Here is a 26,734-nt window from a genome sequence, read left to right as displayed (position 1 = left end):
ACTTTTTTTATGACAATTCCAATGATTATCCAATCAGTGTTTGTGTCATATGACATTCTTGAAGTCCAGCCCTTTGAAAGGACTTGGAAGCCTATGTAGAGAGTGGGTGGAACTGCTCTCTATGTCACAGCCCAGCCAAAAGAGGAAATTAAAGGGGGCGAAGGAACAGAAGATACCAAGTAGGATTATAAATCTTGTATTATAATATACTATATATACTGTATATATATATATATATATACATACGTTCTGGTAAATGGGTAAAGCACTCATGATACTGCTGTAAACAGCACAGTCCAGTGCCCAGGGTGCTTCCATTAAGAAATATAAATAAGTGAACAGAAGAACACGGTGCACTCACTGGGACTTAACAAATTATCCGTTTAATGATAGTAACGTTTCAGGGTTACCTCCGTCTTCAGACCACATTGTTGGTCTAAAGACTGGGGTAAGCCCGAAACGTTACTATCATTAAATGGATAATTTGTTAAGTCCCAGTGAGTGCACCATGTTCTTTTGTTCACACACATATATATATATATATATATATATATATATATATATATATATATATATATACTTTTTTTTAAAAAATAATTATGACGTTTTGCTAGTACACTAATATATATTTAATTGTAAAATTATTAAAGTCTGAAATTTACCATCACTTTTAAGTGGGAATTTGTCAACCCATATATATATATATATATATTGGCCGCAAATGTTCCGGGGGTATCCGATCAGGATGATTGCAGTCGACCACCTCAAAGGTGGCTAACAAATTAAGGAGCAGCGGTCTTATGACCGCTGCATCTTAACTTATGTTTCCGGCATACGCTGCATGATAAATCTACCCCTTTGGCTCTGATAAGTTGAGTTGCATGATGTCTGTCTAGAGTTCTCAGGTGTGAGTAATGTTACATCATTTCTGTTCCACAGACTTCTTCAGTGGTCCCAGACCTGTTACTTCTCAGCAAATGCATCCATGCTCACAAGAACATAACTTTGCAAACTTTGGTCCAGAGACCGTTCCACAAACATCCCCTGTTGTGAACAACCATAGGATCCCACAGGTTTGATATTTCTGCAAGTGAAATATTTTGCTGTATACTCTCCTTTTCTCACTTCTTATTTTCCTAAATGAACCAAAATAAAATGTGGATTGCTGACAATTATAAACTGTCTTAAAAAGACAGTAAAGTCAAAATTAAACTTTCATGATTTATATAGAGCATGCAATTTTAAACAGCTTTCAAATCTTCTTCTATTATCTAATTTGCTTCTTTCTCTTGGTATCTTTTGTTTAAAAGCATACATAGATAAGCTCAGTAGCAGCAATGCACTACTGTGAGCTAGCTGCTAATTGGCGACTTCACATATATGTGTCTTGTCATTGGCTGACCAGATGTTTTCAGCTAACTCACAGAAGTGCATTGCGGCTCCTTCAACAAAGGATACAAAGAGAATTAAGCATATTTGATCATTTCCTTCCTTCCCACGCTTCTTTAATTCCTTCCTATCTTAATTAAAACAAGCCCTGTTTTCACATGGGTTTCTTACATTTTTCTGTGCAATAAAAATGTGATATTTTGCATTAAGAACTCTCACCAACAGTACAGTTTTCAGAAGATAAGTTTTGCCTGGCTTTTTGCAGGATTTTTTTATATATATAATTTATATTTTTATATTGAAAACCCACTTTGCTTGTAACATGGCTATATTTTTTTCATTGTTTAAGCTGTCATGCATGCTCAGTTAGTTATTGTTTCCTGGTTTAATAACCAGTTAAAAAATATAGCTTAGATAAGATTACATATTTAAATTATTAGTTTTGTTTTTTCCCAATCCGAGTTTAAGAGAAGTGATGTTCCATTGTTATCATATATTGCACATTCAGTATTTTTGACAATACTTTTAATGGATCAGACAGCTATAAAAAACCCTGTAAAAAATAACTCAAGTGCAATAGTAAAATCTTTAAGGCAAATTCTTTCCTTTTCTTTTTTTCTCCCTCTTTTTTAAGTAATTTCTCTTTGCCTTTTAAATGTAATTCATTATTTTTCTCTAAACTTATTGAAGAAAATCAGTTCTATATTTGATTGTTTTTTTTTTGTTTCCTTTTCAGTCCCCCAGCTGCTTTGGTTCACAATCAGAATCATGTTTTTCCAGTTCAACTCTGTCAAAAGGTTTCGAAAGAACGACAGTGCCTTGTGTTTCTTCTTGTGCTGAACCCAAACATCTACCCCAATACCCCACAGCCAATGATGGCTTTACTACTGACTCTTTTCCTCAACCACCAACACTGCCCATACAACGTATCTGCCCAAACCTCCCTTTGCAGGAACAAGATTTGTTCTTCCCACGTGTATCCTGCCCCAAATCTTCATTTGCTTGTGTTGCTACAGACACTAACACTATTAGTCAAGCTGCCTTGCCCTCCATCCATGCAGACGTCTACCCCCTGTTTTCAGAACCTCCTACACATGTTGAGCCACCACCAATATTTCCTGTACCCAAACCACGGGGAAGAGTAGAAAGCATCAAGCACAAGAGATTGGCACCAGGCGGAACCAAAAAAGCTATGTCCATTCTTAACCAGTCACACTTTTCAGGTAATAACATTAGAAATTACTTCAATGTAATCTTGTCAAAAATGTAGTACAGAGCAAAGTATACTTTTCCTATCAAGTTGAATGGTAGCCAATGGCATCTGGAAGGGATTACACAAAGCACAAACTTTATATTCTGTATTTTTTTCTGTTATTATTAGTATCATCATCAGTTAATAAAGACACTTAATGGAGTTGCAGACTAATAAAGAAAGATAAGAGTGCCTTGCTTCATAGACAGTCTACAAATCAAAAGGGTATATTCCACTCCATTAGTAGAATGCAAGGGATAGCACATTTTAATTGGTTGTTCTTATTCTGAAAGTCTTTCTAGTTTAGCAGGAAAACAGCATTTCTAATGGTTTTCAAATAACTGTCTTGTTTTAACTAATTGGAAACTTTGCATTGAGGCTCCTCACCATAGTATTCTTCTCCACCAGAATACAATTTTCACATGTTTTTTCTTAAAATAATTTTTAAGAACTATTATTTGCTGAAAAAAATAATTTCCACACAGCATGCCTAGGATGTTTTTTTGTTTTGGAACAAAATCTTAGGGAACGTTTAATTGTATACACCATGCAGATTTTGCTTTTCAGCTTCTTTAGGGAGCATAGGAAAAAGCAGAATTTTTAGACAAAAGCAAAAGGTGTTTTATGTCTTTAAAAATCAAACACACACACAGGGGGATATTTATCAAGCCGTCAACCTGAAATACGCTGGAATTCTGCAGCGTAATTTTGGTGAGCTTGATTCGACCTAGTGATCAAAGCCCACAGACCAGCAAATTTTAAAATCTGTGACGTAGCAATAGCATACAATCTGCCGGTCTCAATCCGACACAGATTGATGCTTACGTCATTACAGATGTTCTGAATACACATTCAGCACTATTTGACACTTTTTAAAAGTTATCAAATAGTTAACCGGTACGCTCGAGGCTATTCCGGCCCAGCGTACCTGGTTTTCAGTCCGCCACCCTGGAGGCTGCAGATGCCATAGGAATCAATGGGAGTCTGAAAGCAGCGAAAGCTTATGTTCGCTGCTGCAAGATATCCCATTGATTTCTATGGTAGAAAACCAGTAACGTTTACACCTTACACCCTAACATAAATCCCTTGTCTAAACACCCCAATCTGCCGCCCGACATCGCCGCCACTAAATAAAATGTTTTAACCCCTATCCCGCCGCTTCCGGACCCAACCGCAACTAAATAAAAGTATTAACCCCTAAACCCCTGGCCTCCCACATCACTACCACTAACTAAACCTATTAACCTCTAAACCGCCAGGCCTCCACATCGCCATAAACTAAATTAAGCTATTAACCCCTTAACCTAACAACCAGCTAACTTTACATTAAAATTACAACATCCCTATCTTATAATAAATTTAAACTTACCTTTAGAATTAAAATAAACTATATTAAACTATTAATTAACCTACCCTAACTATTATCCTACAATTAAATTAAACTATATTAAACTATTAATTAAAGGGACACTGTACCCAATTTTTTTCTTTTGTGATTCAGATACAGCATGCAATTTTAACCCCTTAAGGACCAGCGACGTACCCTGTATGTCACTGGCCTTTTTTTGGGACTTGATTGTTTTATAGCGCAGTCTTGCCACCAGCGTTGAGACTGCTCTATTCCACAAAGCCTGCTGGAGGGAGGGTATTAATAGCGTCTTCTTGCTAAACTTGTGCTATTATGTCCTGAAAAAACCCTTAACGACCAGTGACATACAGGGTACATTGTGGTCATTAAGGGGTTAAGCAACTTTCTAATTTACTCCTATTATCAATTTCTCTTCGTTCTCTTGCTATCTTTATATGAAAAAGAAGGCATGTAAGCTTTTTTTCTAGGTTCAGAACTCTGGACAGCAGTTTTTGATTGGTGGATGCATTTATCCACCAATCAGCAAAGACAACCTAGGTTGTTCGCCATAAATGGGCCGGCATCTAAACTTACATTCTTGCATTTCAAATAAAGATACCAAGAGAATAAAGAACATTTGAAAATAGGAGTAAATTACAAAGTTGCTTAAAATTGCATGCTCTATCTGAAGCACAAAAGAAAATATTTGGGTACAGTGTCCCTTTAACCTACCCTAACTATTATCCTACAATTAAATTAAACTATATTAAACTATTAATTAACCTACCCTAACTATTATACTAAAAACACATTAAACTACCAATTAAATTAACTATATTACATATTTAAAAACCTAACCCTACTCAAATTATTTAAATCTACAATTAAAAATTTCTAAATTACAAAAAAAATAAACACTAAGTTACAAAAAATAAAAAACCACAATATCAAAAATAAAAAAGAATTACACCTAATTTAATAGCCCTATCAAAACAAAAAAGCCCCCCCCCCCCAAAAAAAAATAAAAAAACCCTAGCCTACAATAAACTACCAATGGCCCTTAAAAGGGCCTTTTGCGGAGCATTGCCCCAAATAAATAAGCTCTTTTACCTGTAAAAAAATACAAACACCCCCCAACAGTAAAACCCACCACTCACCCAACCAACCCCCCCCAAATAAAAACCCTATCTAAAAAACCTAAGCTCCCCATTGCCCTGAAAAGGACATTTGTATGGGCATTGCCCTTAAAGGGACAGTCTAGTCCAAAATAAACTTTCATGATTCAGATAGGGCATGTAATTTAAAACAGTTTTCCAATTTACTTTTATCACCAATTTTGCTTTGTTCTCTTGGTATTCTTAGTTGAAAGCGTAACCTAGGAGGTTCATATGCTAATTTCTTAGACCTTGAAGGCCACCTCTTTTCAGAATGCATTTTAACAGTTTTTCACCACTAGAGGGTGTTAGTTCATGTGTTTCATATAGATAACACTGTGCACATGCACGTGAAGTTATCTGGGAGCAGGCACTGATTGGCTAAACTGCAAGTCTGTCAAAATAACTGAAATAAAGGGGTAGTTTGCAGAGGCTTAGATACAAGATAATCACAGAGGTTAAAAATATATTAATATAACTGTGTTGGTTATGCAAAACTGGGGAATGGGTAATAAAGGGATTATCTATTTTTTAAAACAATAAAAATTCTGGTGTAAACTGTCCCTTTAAAAGGGCATTTAGCTCTTTTACTGCCCAGACCCTACTCTAAAAATAAAACCCACCCAAAAAACCCTTAAAAAAACCTAACACTAACCCCCGACGATCCACTTACAGTTTTTGAAGTTCCGCTTGAAGGATCCATCCAGCCGGCAATAAGTCTTCATCCGGACGGCCTCTTCCATCTTCATCCAGCCGGCGAAGTCTTCATCCATGCGGCCTCTTCTATTTTCATCCATCCGGCGAGGAGCGGGTCCATCCTGAAGACATCCGACGCGGAGCGGGTCCATCCTGAAGACATCCGACGAGGAGCTCCTCTTCAATACTGTCTCCGCCATAAACTGGATCTTGAATGCAAGTGACGTCATCCAAGATGGCGTCCCTTGCATTCCTATTGGCTGAAAGGTTCTAATCAGCCAATAGGATTACAGCCGCTAAAATCCTATTGGCTGTTCCAATCAGCCAGTAGGATTTAAGCAGCTCTCATCCTATTGGCTGTTCCAATCCAGTTTATGGCAGAGACCGTATTGAAGAGGAGCTCCTCATCGGATGTCTTCAGGATGGACCCACTCCGCATGTCTTCAAGATGGACCCGCTCCTAGCCGGATGGATGAAGATAGAAGAGGCCCGCATGGATGAAGACTTCGCCGGCTAGATGAAGATGGAAGAGGCCGTCCGGATGAAAACTTCTTCCCGGCTGGATGGATGCTTCAAGCGGAACTTCAAAAACTGTAAGTGGATCGTCGGGGGTTAGTGTTAGGTTTTTTAAGGGTTTTTTGGGTGGGTTTTATTTTTAGAGTAGGGTCTGGGCAGTAAAAGAGCTAAATGCCCTTTTAAGGGCAATGCCCATACAAATGCCCTTTTCAGGGAAATGGGGAGCTTAGGTTTTTTAGATAGGGTTTTAATTTGGGGGGTTTTACTGTTGGGGGGTGTTTTTATTTTTTTTTACAGGTAAAAGAGCTGATTTCTTTGGGGCTTTTAAGGGCTGTTGATAAGGGCTTTTTTTATTTTGATAGGGCTATTAGATTAGGTGTAATTCTTTTTTATTTTTGATACTGTGGTTTTTTATTTTTTGTAACTTAGTGTTTTTTATTTTTTGTAACTTAGTGTTTTTTTTGTAATTTAGACATTTTTAATTGTAGACTTAAATAATTTGAGTAGGGTTAGGTGTTTAAATATGTAATATAGATAATTTAATTGGTAGTTTAATGTATTTTTAGTATAATAGTTAGGGTAGGTTAATTAATAGTTTAATATAGTTTAATTTAATTTTAGTATAATAGTTAGGGTAGGTTAATTAATAGTTTTATATAGTTTATTTTAATTCTAAAGGTAAGTTTACATTTATTATAAGATAGGGATGTTGTAATTTTAATGTAAAGTTAGCAGGTTGTTAGGTTAAGGGGTTAATAGCTTAATTTAGTTTATGGCGATGTGGGGGGCTGGCGGTTTAGGGGTTAATAGGTTTAGATAGTGGTAGTGATGTGGGAGGCCAGGGGTTTAGGTGATAAAACATTTTTATAGTTGCGGTGGGGTCCGGGAACAGAGGGATAGGGGTTAAATATTTTAGTATAGTGGCAGTGTTTAGTGACAGGATATAAATAAAGTTTGTAAAAAGCCGTATAGCAGCGAGATCGATGACTGCTAGTTAACAACAGTCCGCTGCTCATCGCCCCGTACTTGGTGCGCGGCTTTTTGCCGACTTTTTTTATAAATATGGAGATCGTATTCAGGTCCGCGGCCGCGATGTTAGTCGAGCCTATTGGTGCCGTCGAATGGAAGAAAGTTGACGACTTAATAGATAGGCCTCACAGTCTTCACCAGCAATATTAATATATACATTTGAAATTAAAGTCTTCTTTCCCATTGGCTAGATATATGTTTTTGCATTTTGTCACATATAGGTTTTTCCTGTCTTCTAAATCTGAGAGTAGGAAATCCAGATGTTCCCAAATTATCACTGAGGTATCTCAGCCAGGCTAATGGATTCAAACACAAATGCTTCTAATAGATTGAAATACTGAGTATTTGCTTCTTCTGTTGTAGGAATATAATAGCAGAGTGGTTGAGAAAACTTTCTACAATCATAGTATAAAAACAATGGGTTAGATTACAAGTAGAGATAAAAAATATTAGTATTATCATTGCTCGAGCACAATCAATACCTCTTCTATATCTGCACTCATATTGCAAGTTTAAAGTTATGTTTTAGTGTTCTAGCTAAATCTCTCACATAATAGACTTCTATGGGGGTATGAAGTAAACTTCTTGTTAGATATCACGCAATCACTAAGCCGAGGGTGCGCTAAGCTGAAGTTGGGCTTAAGTAGTGGAGTTCCTCATGTTGTTTTATGCTGTACTATTATTAATAATAGTGTTTTACTTCAGGTTCTACATTTTACAGAGGTATTTTGGACTGCACCTGAGCACAGCACTTTTATGAGCATGCTAATAACGCTCCTTGTGCTATCCATTAAAAACAAAATATATGCTTGCCTGATAAATTAATTTCTTTCATGGTAGTGGGAGTCCGCAAGCCATTACTCTTGGTATTCAACTCCTGGCCACTAGCAGGAGGCAAAGATTCCAAAAACTCTGAGAATACTTAATATCTCTAACCTCTCTGGTATTTCAGACTGACATATAGCCAAGAAAGGAGAACTAGAAAGGTAGGAAAGGACCAAGCAGACCAAAAAAAGTGCAAACTGGAACTGGAAAAAAATTAAGTAAATAAATTAAATTTGGGAGGGTCTCATGGACTCTCACCACCATAAAATAATTTAATTTATTAGGTAAGCATCAATTTTGTTTTCTATCATAAGGTGGTAAGAGTCCATGAGCCATTACTCATGCAAACTAATACCCAAGCTGTGGAGTGCACAAGTAATTTGGTGGGTCAGCATTGTTTAAGGCAGGCACCTAATTATGATACATTTCTGCCTGAAGTACTTTCCTACTAAACATATCAAAGTGGTACAAATTAGAGAAAGTATATTGCTGCCTTGCAAATGTATTCAATATAAGCCTCATTCTTGAAAATCCAAGAAGAGGAAAACTGATCTAGAAAAATGGACAATAATGCATTTTGGAAAAAACTATCCCATTTCCAAAATTTAGAAACAAAAGATTTAGCCAAAAAGCTAAATACATGGATATGACCCTCTGACCTTTACGTGGATCAAGGTACAAAAAAATTAAAGAATTGTCTAAAATCTTTGCAATTTGAAAGTAGAGTTCTAATTATTTTACAATATCTTATTTAAGTAAGAGATCATCAAATAAATTATATGGATTAGGACAAGGAGATGGGTTATAATATCCTGATTGATGTTATCCTAAAAATCACTTTAGGTAAAAAATCATATTGATAACAATTAGACAAGAAACCTTGCAAGAAAGTGCAAAAAAAATCAGAAAGTCTTCCATCAAAATTTCCAAGACAGAAGCTAAATGTCCAAAACATGCAGGTTTAAAAATAGAAACCTGTAAAGCTTGCCAAATTAAAGTTCCAAAAAGGAGAACATGGTTTAGACACTGGATATATCCTGACTTTGCTTGAACAAATCCTTGATGTCAAGACCCTGAGCAATGTCCTGAGGCATGAAAAGAGAAAAAGTAATATGACTCTTTAAAGAGTTAGCAGAAAAGTCATTATCTGAGGAAACAACTTTCAAAATCTTTTGACAACTTTTATTTGTAATGGGCCTTATGGCCTAAATGAGAAGTTCAATGCAACAGCAAAGAAACCACTTTGTTATAAAAAATAGGTATTCGATCTCTAATCGATCAAGAGACTTGAGATGTTGATGATTGACATCTGAATCAGATTTGCAAACCAAGTAATGTGAGGCCTGACTGGCAAATCGAGTAGAAAACTACTTGAAGGAGAAAACATTCCTGTGGAAGGGATTATCTATTAAGGAAATCTGCTACCTAGATTTCCATCCTGGGATGCAAAAGTTTTCTGTGTCCAATCAAAATACCTTGAGACTTTCTTCATTGCTAAGAAACTGCAAGTTCCTCCTTGATGAGGAATATAAGCTACAGCTGTATTATTGTCTAAATGAAAACTCAGATAAGTCCTTTTAGAAGAGGACAGCTCTGAAGGGAGGACCTAAAGAAGTCCAAGATAATTATTGTTAACCTAACCTCCTGAGAAAACCAAACTTCCTGTACTCTCCTGCGCCCCTAGACTGAACCCCATTCCAAAAGAATGGCATCTGCAGACATTATTTTCCAAGATGAAAAAATAGCTTGGAAAACTTTCTCTCGGGATAGAGATTGCCTCACTGATAGCTAGATTACGAGTTGTGCGTTCGGCTTTTAACACTGAAAAAAATGGTAATTTCAGCGTTAAAACCGGACCGCAGCCATTACAAGTTTTGTCGGTATAGCTGTACTGCAAGCCTTTTAGACTGTACCGCACACGTAAAAGTGACGTTTTTTCATGGGACTTCCATAGCGCTGCTATTAAAGTTAAAGTTTTCATGGGACTTCCATAGCGCTGCTATTAAAGTTATTAACCCCTAAACTGCCGCCCTGACGCATCGCAAACACTATTTATATATTATTAACCCCTTATCCGCCGTCCGCCCACATTATACTTAAGTTATTAAACCCCACACGCCGCCGCCACTGTAATAAACCTATTAACCCCTAAACCGCAAGCTCCCCACAACAAAATATACTAAAGTAAACTATTAACCCCTAAACCGAAAGCCCCCCACATCGCAATAAACTAAATTAAATTAGTAACCCCTAAACCTAACACCCCCTAACTTTATATTAAAATTACAATTTCCCTAACTTAAATTAAATTTAATCTTACCTGTCAAATTAAAAGAACTAAGTTTAAACAACAATTAAACTAATATAACTATTAAACTAAAATTAAACTACCAATTAAATAAAACTAAACTACACATTAAAAAAATCCTGACACTACTCTAAAAATTACAAAGTATCTAATTACAAAAAATAAAAAATACTAAATTACAAAAAATAACAAACACTAAATTACAAAAAATAACAAACGAAATGATCAAAAATAAAAAAGAATTACACCTAATCTAATAGCCCTATCAAAATAAAAAAGCCCACCCAAAATAAAAAAAAACCCTAGCCTACAATAAACTACCAATAACCCTTAAAAGTGCCCTTTGCCCGAAAGATATCAGCTCTTTTCCCTGAAAAAAATACAAAGCGCCCCAAAAGTAAAACCCACCACCCAACCAACCCCCCAAAATAAAAAACCTAATTCTAAAAAAACCTAAGCTACCCATTGCCCTGAAAAGGGCATTTGTATGGGCATTTCCCTAAAAGGGCATTTAGCTCTTTTGCTGCCCAAACCCTTATTTAAAAAAAAACACCCCAAAAAAAACTTAAAAAAAACCTAACACTAACCCCCGACGATCCACTTTTTGAAAAATGAGAGTTGCTTAAATCCTATTGGCTGATTTGAACAGCCAATATGATTTTAGCAGCTCTAATTCCTATTGGCTGATTCAAATTTTTCAGCCAATAGGAATGCAAGGGACGCCATCTTGAATTGCGTACCTTGCATTGAGGATTCAATGTTCTTGCGGCGACCGTATGAAGAGGATGCTCCGCGCCGGATGTCTTCAAGATGGACCCGCTCCGCGCCGCCAGGATCAAGATAGAAGATGCCGCCTGGATGAAGACAGAAGAGGCCGTCTGGATGAAGACTTCTCACCACCTGAATGAGGACTTTGCCGTCTGGATGAAGATAGAAGAGGCCGTCTGGATGAAGACTTCTCGCCGCCTGGATGAAGATCGTTTAAGCGGGACTTCAAAAACTGTAAGTGGATCGTTGTAGGGTAGTGTTAGTTTTTTTTTAATGTTTTTATGGTGTTTTTTTTTTTTAGATTAGGGTTTGGGCAGCAAAAGAGCCAAATGCCTTTTTCAGATTAGGTTTTTTAGATAGTTTTTTTATTTTGTGGGTTTGGGGGGGGGGGGTAATGTCCTACAAATGGCAATACAAAAGGCCCTTTTAAGGGCTATTAGTAGTTTATTCTAGATTAGGTTTTTTATTTTGGGGTGTTTTTTTTTTTAAATGGGTATTAGAATAGGAATGATTTTTATTATTTTTGATAATTTGTTTGCTATTTTGTGTAATTTTTTTTTTTCATTTTGGGGTGTGTTTTTATTTTTAGATTAGGGCTTGGGCAGCAAAATAGCTAAATGTCCTTTTAAGGGCAATGCCCATACAAATGCCCTTTTCAGGGCAATGGGTAGATTAGGTTTTACTTTATTTTTATTTTGTGGGTTTGGGGGGTGGGGGTTTGTATTCTGTTAGGGGGTGTTTTGTTTTGTAGCAAAAGAGCTGTTAACTTTAGGGCAATGCCTTACAAAAGGCCATTTTAAGGGCCCCCAAAAGGCCAAAAGTTTTTTTTATTTTTTTTGTAATTTTAGTGTTTGTTATGGTAGGTTTTAGTGTAAGGCAGGTTAGGTTTTATTTGACAGGTACGTTTGTATTTATTTTAACTAGGTTAGTTAATAGATAACTATTTACTAACTAGTCTACCTAGTTAAAATAAATACAAACTTACCTGTGTAGCTAGCTTAGGTTTTAAAAATAAAACCTAAGCTAGCTACAATATAACTATTAGTTATATTGTAGCTAGCTTAGGTTTTATTTCACAGGTATGTATTAAATTTGAAATATAAATTATTTAGTTAATAACTGTAAGTTTAATTTAGCTATATTTTAATTATGTTAAAGTTAGGGGGTGTTAGGGTTAGGTTTAGGGTTAGGCTTAGGGTTATTTTAGGTTTAGGGGTTAATATAGTTTAATTTTGGTTGTTGCAATGTGGGGGACTGGCGGTTTAGGGGTTAATAGATTTATTTAGTGGTAGTGATGTGCGAGACCAGAGGTTTAGGGGTTAACAGCTTTATTTAGTTGTGGCAATGTCGGAGAGCGGCGGAATAAGGTTTAATAGATTTATTATAGTGTGGGCGATGTTGGGGTGTAGGGGAATAGGGGTTAATAACTTTAGTATAGTGGCGGCACGGCGATATCGGGAGCAGCAGATTGGGGTTAATAGTTTTATTTAGGTGGTGGCGATATCGGGGGTGGCAGATTAGGGGTTAATAACTGTATGTAGGTGCCGGCGATGTTGGTGGGTGACAGATTAGGGGTATTTAGACTTGGGCCCCTATTTATCAAGGTCTGGCGGACCTGATCCGACACTGCGGATCAGGTCCGCCAGACCTCGCTGAATATGGCGAGCAATACGCTTGCCGTATTCAGCATTGCACCAGCAGCCCCTGCAGACTAGCGGCCAATGGGCCGCCAGCAGGGGGGTGTCAATCAACCCGATCGTACTCGATCGGGTTGATTTCCGGCGATGTCTGTCTACCTGCTCAGAGCAGGCGGACAGGTTATGGAGCAGCGGTCTTTGTGACCGCTGCTTCATAACTTGTGTTTCTGGCGAGTCTGAAGTCTCGCCAGAAACACGGGGCATCAAGCTCCATTCGGGTTTATGTCAGGGTGTTAGGTTTAAACGGTAGTTTTTTTTCCCCATAGACATAAATGGGGCTGCGTTACGGAACTTTTCATTCCGCAATCGCGGGTGTTAGGCTTTTTTCTGACCCGCTCTCCCCATTGATGTCTATGGGGAAAGCGTGCATGAGCACGTCAAAACAGCACTTGAATTGTGTGCGGTATGGAGCTTAAAAACACGATATCGCACGCACAAGCTGGCTGTTTCAAAATTTGTAATGGCTGTGCTATAGAGGGTCAAATAACGCAACTTTTGTTGCGTTCTTTAATTTCCCTATAGCGCGCATAACTCGTAATCTAGGTGTGAGACAGTTGAATTACATTTTTACAACATTGTCAAAACATGCAAAGTTAAAGAGGTCTCATATGGAACAGTGCAAAAGGAAGAACATCTGATGCTTCAGCAGTCATCAGACCTAACACTTCAATACATTGAGATACAGATAGGCTGTGAATTTAGTGTAATTGTGAGGAAACTGACTGTAACTTTGATCCCTGGGAGTCGATTTATTAAGTAGTGGATGCTGCATCAAAGCGCCATCGTTTCTGATCCACCAGAAACGGAAGTTAACATATACGGTCGGGATGATTGACGGCCCCTGATTGACGGCCCCTGTCGGCATTTAGCAAGTTCGAGTGGACATGATTCGCTACAGCGAATCATGTCTGCTCAACTTGTGGTAAATCTACCCCTTGATCTCTTTGAGAAAACTACAAAGTCACTGGGATCCATTTATTAAGCAGCGGATGCTGCTTCGGAGCCCCATCGTTTCAGGCACCTTTTAGGTGGCGAATCATGTCCACTTGACTAATAATAAATCTACCCCACTGAGTCTATAATGACTCCTAGAAAAAGACTCTTGATTAATGAGAAAGAGAACTCTTTAAAATTAATTCTCCAACCATGTCTGCAAAGAACCAACAGTAGACTATTGATATGAAATACAGCTGAAGGAAAAAAATGGAGCCTGAACCAATATGTAAGTAGAGCCACTTAACTACATGACTTCTTATTACAGACGACCTTCACAAAAATTCTGGTAGCTATAGAAAGACCAAACAGAAGAGTCACAAACGAAAAAGTTTGTTCTTGAAACATAAAAACCTAGGACCAGATTGTCACTATTTTAAAACAGGGGCAGCACTAAGAAATTATATAAAATCATTAAGTCCAGAACAAGTGCGAAATTCCCTCTTTCATTGAAGCAATGGAAAAGGATGGAATAAAATCATTGACCTTGTTCCAAAATATAAGCAAAGCTAATACAGCCATAGAATTCAGAAAGTTTTTTTGGAATGTGAGGCAAAAGACACCGTCCTTGAGAAGGCCTTGAATTGAAACCTATTCTGTAATCCTGAGAAACTAATTTTCCTATCAGAAAAGAACCTGGATTGGGGCAATACCTTCATGCTGATTTGGAAGAGGAAGAAGGCTTTAGAATGCTTGGCATTGTTCTAATTGGTATCAAACTTCCAGTAAGATCTGAAAGATTCAGTGCAGTGTAAGGAGGAGAAAGTTTTTTTGGTTTCTAGATTGACCAAGGGAACGAAAAATGACTGTTCTACTTTTTCCTTAGACACAGAGAAAAAGAAAACATCAAGACCAGGTTTCCAAATAAATGCTTCTTTGAAAGCAGAGATAAAGGTCTATCTTTGAACAACCTGTTTGCTGACAATCCCTTAAATCATAAAGCTCTTCTGGTCAGCATTGTTAAAGTCATATACTTAGCATAAAATATAATTATGTCAACAATGACACCCCAAATAATTATATTAATCAACTTTCAGAGCTTCTACCACAGAGCAGATACAACTGCTACAGAAGCAATGGTTGCTGAAAAAGACCTTTCTATGAAAGGTACCAGTTTCAACACAATATGCTTCCTGAAAAATATACAATCCTCAAAGAGAATAATTGTGTGTCTGGCGAAAGGAAATAACTAATTACCAATTGAAACATTTTTTTTAAAGCTCTAGACTAGAAACCAGCAAAGAAAATATCCTATTAAATTTAGAGTACTGCTTAAAAGAGAACACCAGGCTAGGGGGTAGATTTATTAATGGTTGAGCGGACATGATTTGCTGTAGCGAATCATGTCTGCTCGACCTCGCTAAATGCAGACAGCATACGCTGTCGGCATTTAACATTGCACAAGCATTTCTGCTTCTTAACTTCTGTTTCAGGCGGACCTGAAACGATGGGACACTGCTTAATAAATAGACCCCCAGGTTTACTTTCTAAAATTATTTTAATTAGAGCCTCAGTAACAGGAAACAAGGTCTTGTGACTTAGCGTATGGTTTAAGAATCAAACCCAATTGCTTTTTGGAAGGTTTTTCCTTTGATTTAGGATCTTGGACACCTAACATACATAAAACCTCCTTAAGCAAAGAACAAAGATGTTTAAGCTCAGACAAGTAAGAAGTAGACTCTGTGTCCTGATCAGAAAAATACTCCTGTTTATAATAAAAGACTTACTTTCAGAAAACAACCTGAGGCATATGAGTCTGAAAACTATAAAGGCAACCTAAAGTGTTCTGATCTCTGGTGATGCAGAAAAACCTGAGAATTTAACTAGGATGACTTTCATACAAAGAACTTTTGCGCATAATTGGAGGAGACACAACCATCACAACTACAGAGCACACAAATCTTTAAATTCTGGAGCCAAATCTGAAGTACTTCATTGTATTGAAGAAACAGAGGGAGGACAAATTTATTTAGAGACAAGAACAGCATCAGACTGTTAGAATGCCTAATTCATTTAGGAATTGCAAAGCTGGAATGGAAACAATCCTGCAAAATAGAAAATAAAATAGTTAACAATGGAACTACACTCTAAAGGATAATGTAATGTAGTGGGGACAGTATCGGCATGCTCCATTAAATTTACAGACAAATAAATATAAGACCACCAAAGCAACTTTATTATGCAAATTGTATAAACACAATTGGAAAATATGTTGCCATATGTAACATGGACTTAAAGATTAAAGTCCGAGTATACAGAAGAAAAGTGAAAAAAAAACCTTTGTGAAAATCGAAAAGAAAATTACTAAAAGTCATACCAATTCCAAATGAAAATGGCAGGTAATGCGAGAGGTAGAGGACACAGGAGTATAGAAAACAACTATTGCCTCAGTGCGCAACTGAAAAATGGCGGGAATAGAGCACTAGAAAAACAAATAAACTGTAGCGCAGTCAACTACCTTACATAAAATAAACTGTTACATGGAGTGCGCAAAACTGAAAACAAGAATGTGCCAAGTGTGCACACTAGAAAGAGGGCCAATGTGAGCACTAAAGAGAGGCTTGACACGCATTAACACTACTGGCATTAGCCAGAAACCAAAGGCACGCTACTACTGCTCACACTAGACCAAGACCCAATGCTTACTACCACTGCACACACTAAATACAAGCCTGATGTGCACTACCACTGTTTGCGCTTAATAAAAGCCCAACATGTGCTATTTTAATGTGCGCACTAAACAGGGGCTCGACATGTGCACTAAACAGCGACCTGACATGTACTTACCTGATGTGCACACTAAAAGAGTTCTGATGAGTGCTAACCCGACGTGCACTAGACAGGCTATACGACGTGTGGTATCCCGATGCACGCATTAGTCAGTGGCCAGAAGCACGCTAACTTGGTGAGCATAACAAAGCTCAGCAAGCACAATAGGGAGTGTACAAAGAGGAAAAAATAAAATTCACAAAGACTATTCCACTAACGTGGAAAATCTCCAAAATGTATAATAGACTATTAAGCAATATAAACAGTAGTCTAACTAATAGGTGGTAAATGTCTGAATAAGTAGATGTTCTCTGGCTATGATGTATCTCAACATTGGTGTACCTGCCAATAGCTTGTGAGCTATGTGAGTGCATGAAATGACTGTACTTACCCCAGATGCACCCATTCTACCATGCATACTGGCAGCAGAAAAGACTGCTTCCTGTAGAGAGCCCATCCAGTGCTGTGTACATCACAGCAGAGTATCTATATGTGGAGTATATCGACTACCCAACAGGAGGAGGCTAAGGGGCCAGTGCGCACAACACCTGTGGCAGGCTTGTGACTAACTCCTCACTGGGAGTGATTCTGTCATGGCCACATACTCTAATTCCCCCTCTGTCTCTTATTAGCAGCTCTGTAATATAAAAATGGGCCTCAAATTGGTCTGAGGACCTCTCTCAACAAAGAATCTGGAGCACCTCAATTCTTCATCTTCCTCCTGGGAGGTAAAGATAAGACTGGAATACCAGAGAGGTGAGAGGGATTTAAAGTTTTGGGAATATTTGCCTCCTCTTAGTGGTCATGAGTTGAAACCCAGGAGTAATGGCTTGTGGACTCTCACCACCCTATGAAAGAAATATAGGGAGTGCTTTAAAAGTTTAAGCCACATTAAGATACTCTGGCTTAAATTTTTAACCATCCACTTGTAATATCGGATTGTGCATCATTCTTAGCTCAAGGTTGAGCACAAATCACCATGCTGTACTTTTTGCACACTCCAGTTGTAATCTAAAATTACAATTCTAAAGCACAAATGGCAATTTTTTTAAATGTAATTGGCTCACCAGATGTGTTCAGCTGGGTCCCAGTAGTGCTGCTGAGCATATTTATGCATGCTTTTTACAAAGGATACCAAGAGAACAAAGTAAATTTGGTAATAAAGTAAATTAGAAAGTATCTTACAATTGTATACTCTGATCCATGAAAGTTTAATTTTGTCTTTCATGTCCCTTTAACTGATTAACTGCAGTTTTACAGTGGTGAGCACAAATATTGATTTTGCAAATGCTAATCCCAAAAGCTGTTGTGTGGGATCTACAAGCTAAATAAAACTTGATTATGATCTGCTGGAAATTCTACTACAAAGTAGCAACATTTCTAAGGAGATGGAGAAATATGTATCCAAGAGTATAATGTCATCTAAGGAATGCAACATGTGTTCATTGGAATGATTGGCCTAGGCAGTTAGCCAGTTTAGCCATACCAATGCCAACATAGTCATATTATATCACAAACAACGGTGAGGAACTTCATTAGTTATTGGGGAGTGAGATAACTTGTTGAAGTGGTTATAAATTAGTCTACAGAGATTTTCAGCTGGACTTTTAAACAGTTCAACAGATGGAGCTAATCTCATTTGGTAAAATACTTTTGCCGATGTGTTTAAAGAAAAGAAATGTACTACATTAAGCTAAGAAATTATTTTTTACTGTTAGGAACCTTCTCTGCACCTACAGCAGATTTATATTCATAACTTCAAAGAAACCCATAGATGCTTTGAAAATTAATTGCATTATTCTTTAATGCTATATTATGAGTTTATCTTTAAATGTATGTGTCTTTAGTTTCTGACTGGCTTCTCTTTCTCCACAGCTAAGCTTGACTCTGCCAGTCACTTGCCATCTTGTGAGCCAGCTGGACCAAATAACACCACAATTACAGACGTATGTGAATTTCTAAAAACAAGGTTCTGGGGTATTCATTTTAATATAGCTGGAAGGCAAAACTGAATGTTAACTGTATAAAGCTTATCCATATACAAACATTACTAGTATTATTTATTACTACCACCATTTTTGGACGATAATATACAAAAAGGGTGGCATGCATTCCTCAAGCAGACTACTTTACATTTTATAGAATGCTCAGGTACAAATAATCAGACCATAATTGAATGAATGGTACATAAAGATAATGGAATAGTTTAGTTGAAATATGACAGAACTTTTGGGACTTTTGTACATTACAAGAAGTTTAGAGGGTTCCAAATGTAATGGCAAACAGTATTTATTGAAAACTATTATCTGATAATAGTGGTATGTAGAACAGCACATTATAGACATTTTTCTTTCATGATTCAGATAGAGCAAACAATTTTAAACATCTTTCCAACTGACCTTCTTTTTAAATCTAATTTACTTTCAGCAAGAATACAAGTGTTGCGGTACGGCTATACCGCTGTAAAATTGGCTATTGCGTGCGGAATATACAGGTCTCCGGTATTACAAGTCGCGGCGGGACGGCTATACTGCTAGCATTTTAGCCTTTACACAACTCTCCATTCCGCACTCAAAAAATAACTTTTGAGTGTTAAATTTTTATTGCACCCGTATTACAGGTTCTGCGGTCCGGCTATTCCGCTAGCGTTATAGCTTATACCGCCATGATCAATTCCGCGATCTCAGACCAGTAGTTATGGTTTTCTTCTTAAATGGAAAGAGTCCACAACTGCATTCATTACTTTTGGGAAATAAGAACCTGGCCACCAGGAGGAGGCAAAGACAACCCAGCCAAAGGCTTAAATACTCCTCCCACTCCCCTCATCCCCTAGTCATTCTTTGCCTTTCGTCCCAGGAGGTTGGCAGAGACGTGTCAGAATTTTTAATTTTTCTTTTTTGTCTCTTACGGAGGGTAGTACTCTTCGGCATGAGGCAGGAGTTTTAAGTATTCCTGTCAGTCTCTCAGTGAAGGCTTGGATGAAAGTTAGAGTCCGGAGATGCAGGGAGAGTCTCTTCGAAGCCATCCCAACTCATATTAACAGCTCCTTAAGCAATCAGCGTTGTCGAACTTCGCCCCGGTGCATGCTTTCTTCTCTCAAGTCCATGGCGGAGGCGATGCTACTATTCGTCACACTTGAAAGGCCGTGTTCCTGTTCCACAGCTTTGATTCCAGTAAGATTGTTTCATTTTACTTTATCGTCAATGTACTGTAATGTGAATCTTTTCCGGAGAGTTACACACGTTTGCGGGAACTATATAACATAAGGGTCTCAGTGAGTCTCTGTTAGTATCTTGGAATTGAGGGTTAATATCTCCTGAGGGGATTATTGAACAGGTGGGTTTATAATCATGTTTGTTATGTGATTCAGCCTGATGTTTATGGGCTTGTGGTTGGAAGTTTGAGGCATTTGGAAGTGACGCAGCCTGTTGGTTGGGTGTGCTTTTTTTTACTGTTTGGTTCACCTTGTGTTCGGGCGTGGTTCCATTCCGTTCCCCATTTCCGCATTCCTGACCGTGTGGCGAAGAAGATATTCTAGTCCGCAGGGGTCTGGTCATAGGAGGTGGTGAGTGCCCCAGCCATTGTGGGTGTCAGGTGCCGTTTTTGTTTTCATACTTTAGTCCATATTGATATTTCCTCTATCCAATTATGGAAGATTCTGATGCTGAGACTGTGCTAATTTCAGATTCAGTTACAGAGGATTCTGATAGCGAGACTATTTTGATTTCAGATTCTGTGTCCGGTGACGAATCTGGATTGGCCTCGTTGACACATGTCGACCAGTTTTGTTCTGTATGTCATTTTAGAGCGCCTTGTTCCTCGGCCCGGGGAATCAAGGGACTGCTGAGCCATCCGCCTCTGGGGGTCCTGTCCTCCGAGAGGCGAGTTCCCTACCAATTCATACTTCTACACATGCGGGTAACCCAGTTTCTGATTCCTCCATGCAGAGTGGTGTGTTTCCCCCGGAGGTTGCAGCACGTTTTCGCTTCCACATAAGGTTGGCGATTGTTCGTCTGCAGAGTCCAGACGTTTCTTTGAGAATGTGCTTGTGCCCTATTGTCCCAGGCCTTCCGCATTGGGGAGGGCCTCTACAGTTCACCGTGAGTGTAACTGTCCCTGAGTGTTGTGCCTTTCGTTACAGGATTGTGCGCCTTCGCGTATTGCTCAGACGTTTTTCAGTTATTGACCCTATCATTACTAGATACAGGGATTTTCAGTCTGCTAATTCGAATGGTGCCCCTCATTAGACATGTTGTTTGTTTAGCTCTGGGTTTTCCGGAGCTGGGTAGACTTAGTGCCTTTCTCTTCCTTGTGTCCTCTGCTTGTGCGAAGGTGATAGGGAGACTAGTCCTGCTAGTAGGATTTTTTTGTCCTGAGGCTCTGAGAAGTATCTTCATACAACTTCTTGCTTGCTATTTGGAGTGTTGGACTTTAGCTAAGGGTGGTTCCTTCCTTTGGTCGGGGTTTTCAAGTTCTTCTCGCTATCCGGATTCTTTGGATATGCATCCGTATCCCTTGTGTCTGGCTTTTTGGCTAGCTGGGGTGTTTTTTTCTAGGGTAAGGTTTGATTGAACTATTAGGGCCCAGACCAGTTTTACTGATTGCTAAAGCTTCGCTTGGCCTTATTCCTGACCCAGTCTTGGTTGGTTTTGGAATCTTGGATCTCAGGGCTGGTCAGGGTGTTCCATGGTAGTGGGAACTTGGGCTATGTCCTTGGTCGATCTACCTAACCTAGTCATGGTTGGCCAGGTTTTCTGAGTATTTTTTACTCTTTGCCACCATCATCTGGTGGTTAGCTGTGTGACTTGTGCCTCAAGGGTTGTTGGTTCATACCCAGCTGCTGGCGCTGGATGTCCAATTTCTGGTGCACCTTAGGGTTGCAGTCCCCTGGTCAGCCTGCGAATGGGTTGACTGCGCCTCTTCTTGGCAAGCTACTTGTAGGGGGATCCTTTTCTAGGACATCTGTGTTGGGAATTTATTTTCCCATTAGCCGGTGGTTTCGGGCCTTGAGTACAGTTGTTGCCCTTCCGGCATCGTCCCTTTCCTTTAAGGGATATTCTCCTCCATATGGAGATAGAGTCCTTGCTTGGGGTTTCTCCTGGATGGGAGGTGGAAAGGTGAGATGGGTTCCCCCTGGGGTCTTGCTGGCTCCAAGTCAGACTTATTGGGCCTTTATTTTGATAGATCCTTCGGTCTATGGCCTTGCTGTCTGTTTTCAGAGTCGGGTTGTACTTGTACTCTGTGGGGATGGCTGTGCTATCCTTACGCTCGTTCCTGTACCTGTTTCGGGATTCTTTTGTTCCCCTGTCTTGGATCCCTGAGGTTGGGTTGGTCCAGCTGGGTGTGGGTCTGCAGATCACGATGGCCGAGCGGTCTAAGGGGCTGCGTTTGGTCACAGTCTCCTCTGCATGTGTCAGCCTTGTTGAGTCTATCCTGTTAGCTCAGTCTGCTAGGGTATCGATTTTCCTTTCAACTTGCTCCATTGATTTCAGAAGAGGGTTTACTCTTCTTTCGGGTTCTGAGGGTATACTCCCCTTCTCGGGAGGCCTCGATTGAGGTTTTGTTTTCCCCTTCCTCACAAGTTCCCTCTGTGTCGTCCTGTTATGGACTCAGTGTTCTCAAACTTGGGGTTTTTCACCTGGGTGTATTACACACTTTTTCATGGTCGAATGCTTTGGTATTCTATGGTCAGACACTGGGAGGTCTTTGCCTCTTCAGTTGCATTCCGTGCTTGCAGGATGTTGGAGAGATTTCTGTTCTGTTTATGTGCCCGGTCTTATCCCGTGTTACGCTTGGTGTAGGCGTGGCTTCCTTTCCCTGTTTGGGCCCCTTTGGGTCTCTGTGAGCTGGGCTCACTCTTGGAGGTGTTCTTTTTTGTATTAGGGGACCTTTCGGTTTCCTCAGGCTCTCCTTTGCCTTGTCCCCTTGGGGTTTCGGCTGGTGTCCCCTTCATTTGTGGGGGGTGAGCTGTGGGGGACCGTCTGTTGGGCAACGGTGTCTCCTGGAGGACTGTTGGCTCAGTCAAGTACGTTTGCCGTCTCTAGTTTGGCTGCTGGACTGACTGCGAGTCAGTGTCTTTGGGGTTTATCTTCTTAAAATGTTCCCAGCTTTGGACGAAGCAGGGTTTTTTATTGGGTAGAGGTTCAGGCCTGGTGCCCTCAGTATTGCACCCTCCCGTCTTGGCATTCAGTGTCCTCTATGGCTTGGGTATTGTTTTCCCAAAAGTAATGAATGCAGCTGTGGACTCTTTCCATTTAAGAAGGAAAACATAAATTATGCTTACCTGATAATTTCCTTTTCATCTGATGGAAAGAGTCCACAGCTCACCACCTGTAATTTTATGTGGGGAGTCCTTGTTATTCTTCTGGCACCTTTCACCCTGATATTTCTTCTACTGTTCCTTATTCCTCGGCAGAATGACTGGGGGATGAGGGGAGTGGGAGGAGTATTTAAGCCTTTGGCTGGGTTGTCTTTGCCTCCTCCTGGTTGCCAGGTTCTTATTTCCCAAAAGTAATGAATGCAGCTGTGGACTCTTTCCATCATAAGAAAGGAAATTATCAGGTAAGCATAATTTATGTGTTTTGGGAAACAAAAATGTTTCACAAAACTCATATCAAAAATGTTACACTAACACCCATAAACTACACTATTAACCCCTAAACCTTCAGTCCCAGCATCGCATATACTATATAAAACCTATTTACCCCTAAAACACCGCCCACCCACATCGCCAACACTAAATTAAAGTATTAACCCCTAATCCGCCGCCCACCCACATCGCCAACACTAAAATAAAGTATTAACCCCTAAACCGCCACCCCACCCACATTACAAATACTATAATAAACCTATTAACCCCTAAACCATCGCCCACCCACATTGCTACTACTGTAATAAACCTATTAACCCCTAAACCACCGGCGCCCCACATCGCTACTACTATGATAAACCTATTAACCCCTAAACAGCCGGCCCCCCACATAGCTAATACTAAACTAAAACTATTAACCCCTAAACTGCCTGCCCCCCACATCACAAATCACTAAATTAAACTATTAACCCCTAAACCTAACACCCCCTAACTTTAAATTAAACTTACAATATAACGGCCTTCAAATAAATAAAAACGTACCTGTGAAATAAAAAAAAACTAAGATTAAACTATAAATTAACCTAACATTACTATTTAAAAAAAATAAAATAAAATAAAAATAAAAAACTAAATTACAATATTAAAAAATCCTAACACTACGGAAAAATAAAAAAAAACTTACATTACCAAAAAACACTAAAATGACAAAAAAATAAAAAAACACTAAGATTACAAAAAATAATAAAATAAAACCTAATTTAATACCCCTATAAAAACAAAAAAGCCACTCCAAAATAAAAACACCCCCTAAGTTAACAATAAACTACCAATAGCCCTTAAAAGGGCCTTTTGTAGGGCATTACCCTGAAGCAATCAGCTCTTTTACCTAAAAAAATTACAAAGTCCCCCTTAACAGTAAACCCTCCCACCAACCAACACCCCAAAATATAAAAACCTAAGTCTAAAAAAACCTAAGCTTAGGCAATCAGCTCTTTTGCGCCCATAAAAAATAAAAAGCCCTAATGTAAAAAAAAAAAAAAAACACCCAAAAAAATACACTAACCCCAGAAAATTTACTCACTGTTCATGAAGTCCGGAAGTCCAGGCGGAACAAAGTCTTCATCCAGGCGATGAAGATCTTCCAGGGCGGCAACATCTTCTATCATCTTCCCGGAGGTGCGGAGCGGTCTTCGGCGATGCACGGACCCAGAGCGCTGGTCCTCATCTGGAGCACTGGTCCTCTTCAGCGGCAGCAGTCTTCAACGACGTGGATCCTCTTCATGCAATTGTCCGCCGCACACTCAAGCTTGAATGCAAGGTACCCCTTTTATATTGAGGTACTGTTGCATTCAAATCAGCCAATAGGATGGAGCTGCTGAGGAGGACAAGCGCTCCAGATAAGGACCAGCGCTCCGGATCCGCGCATCGCCGAAGACCACTCCGCACCTCCGGGAAGAAGATAAAAGATGGTGCCACCCTGGAAGAAGATCTTCACCGCCTGGATGAAGACTTTGCTCTGCCTGGACTTCAGGAACGGTGAGTACAGTTTTTGGGGTTAGTGTTAGGTTTTGTTTTTATTTTTTGGGGTGTATTTTTTTTTATGGACGCAAAAGAGCTGATTGCCCTTTTAATCTTAGTTTTTTTTAGACTTAGGTTTTTGGTTGGGTGGGGGGTTTACTGTTAGGGGGGACTTTGTAATTTTTTAGGTAAAAGAGCCGATTGCTATTGGTAGTTTATTTTTAGCTTAGGGGGTGTTTTTATTTTGGGGTGGCTTTTCTGTATTTTATAGGGGTATTAGATTAGGTTTAATTTTTATTATTTTGGATAATTTATTTATTATTTTTTGTAATCTATCACCTAGATTTAGAGTTCTGCGTTAGCCGTCAAAAGCAGCGTTAAGGGGTCCTAACGCTGCTTTTGGCCGCCCGCTGGTATTTAGAGTCAGGCAGGAAAGGGTCTACTGCTTACTTTCAAGCCGCGACTTTTCCATACCGCAGATCCCCTTACGCCAATTGTGTATCCTATCTTTTCAATGGGATCTTCCTAACGCTGGTATTTAGAGTCTTGGCTGAAGTGAACGGTAGACCCTCTACCGACAAGACTCCAGCCGCAAAAAAGTCAGTAGTTAAGAGCTTTATGGGCTAACGCCGGTTTATAAAGCTCTTAACTACAGTGCTCAAAAGTACACTAACACCCATAAACTACCTACAGGGAGTGCAGAATTATTAGGCAAATGAGTATTTTGACCACATCATCCTCTTTATGCATGTTGTCTTACTCCAAGCTGTATAGGCTCGAAAGCCTACTACCAATTAAGCATATTAGGTGATGTGCATCTCTGTAATGAGAAGGGGTGTGGTCTAATGACATCAACACCCTATATCAGGTGTGCATAATTATTAGGCAACTTCCTTTCCTTTGGCAAAATGGGTCAAAAGAAGGACTTGACAGGCTCAGAAAAGTCAAAAATAGTGAGATATCTTGCAGAGGGATGCAGCACTCTTAAAATTGCAAAGCTTCTGAAGCGTGATCATCGAACAATCAAGCGTTTCATTCAAAATAGTCAACAGGGTCACAAGGAGCGTGTGGAAAAACCAAGGCGCAAAATAACTGCCCATGAACTGAGAAAAGTCAAGCGTGCAGCTGCCAAGATGCCACTTGCCACCAGTTTGGCCATATTGCAGAGCTGCAACATCACTGGAGTGCCCAAAAGCACAAGGTGTACAATACTCAGAGACATGGCCAAGGTAAGAAAGGCTGAAAGACGACCACCACTGAACAAGACACACAAGCTGAAACGTCAAGACTGGGCCAAGAGATATCTCAAGACTGATTTTTCTAAGGTTTTATGGACTGATGAAATGAGAGTGAGTCTTGATGGGCCAGATGGATGGGCCCGTGGCTGGATTGGTAAAGGGCATAGAGCTCCAGTCCAACTCAGACGCCAGCAAGGTGGAGGTGGAGTACTGGTTTGGGCTGGTATCATCAAAGATGAGCTTGTGGGGCCTTTTCGGATTGAGGATGGAGTCAAGCTCAACTCCCAGTCCTACTGCCAGTTTCTGGAAGACACCTTCTTCAAGCAGTGGTACAGGAAGAAGTCTGCATCCTTCAAGAAAAACATGATTTTCATGCAGGACAATGCTCCATCACACGCGTCCAAGTACTCCACAGCGTGGCTGGCAAGAAAGGGTATAAAAGAAGAAAATCTAATGACATGGCCTCCTTGTTCACCTGATCTGAACCCCATTGAGAACCTGTGGTCCATCATCAAATGTGAGATTTACAAGGAGGGAAAACAGTACACCTCTCTGAACAGTGTCTGGGAGGCTGTGGTTGCTGCTGACGCAATGTTGATGGTGAACAGATCAAAATACTGACAGAATCCATGGATGGCAGGC

The 26,734-nt window shown here is 39.4% G+C and overlaps 1 protein-coding gene across 1 annotated transcript in view; it reads left to right on the top strand.

The window, feature by feature from the left end:
* MLXIPL (MLX interacting protein like) overlaps positions 1 to 26,734 on the top strand; it is a 382,973-nt gene that overhangs the window by 274,624 nt on the left and 81,615 nt on the right. Inside the window, exons 8-10 of the mRNA XM_053706321.1 lie at positions 940 to 1,073; positions 2,126 to 2,612; positions 18,620 to 18,690. Coding sequence (XP_053562296.1) covers positions 940 to 1,073; positions 2,126 to 2,612; positions 18,620 to 18,690 — 692 coding nt within the window. The remainder of the gene's footprint in view (positions 1 to 939; positions 1,074 to 2,125; positions 2,613 to 18,619; positions 18,691 to 26,734) is intronic.

This window comes from Bombina bombina, chromosome 3 (genome assembly GCF_027579735.1).
Source record: "Bombina bombina isolate aBomBom1 chromosome 3, aBomBom1.pri, whole genome shotgun sequence".
NCBI lineage: Eukaryota > Metazoa > Chordata > Amphibia > Anura > Bombinatoridae > Bombina > Bombina bombina.
Note: the sequence above shows the minus strand (reverse complement) of the source record. Positions and strands in the feature narration are given on the sequence as shown.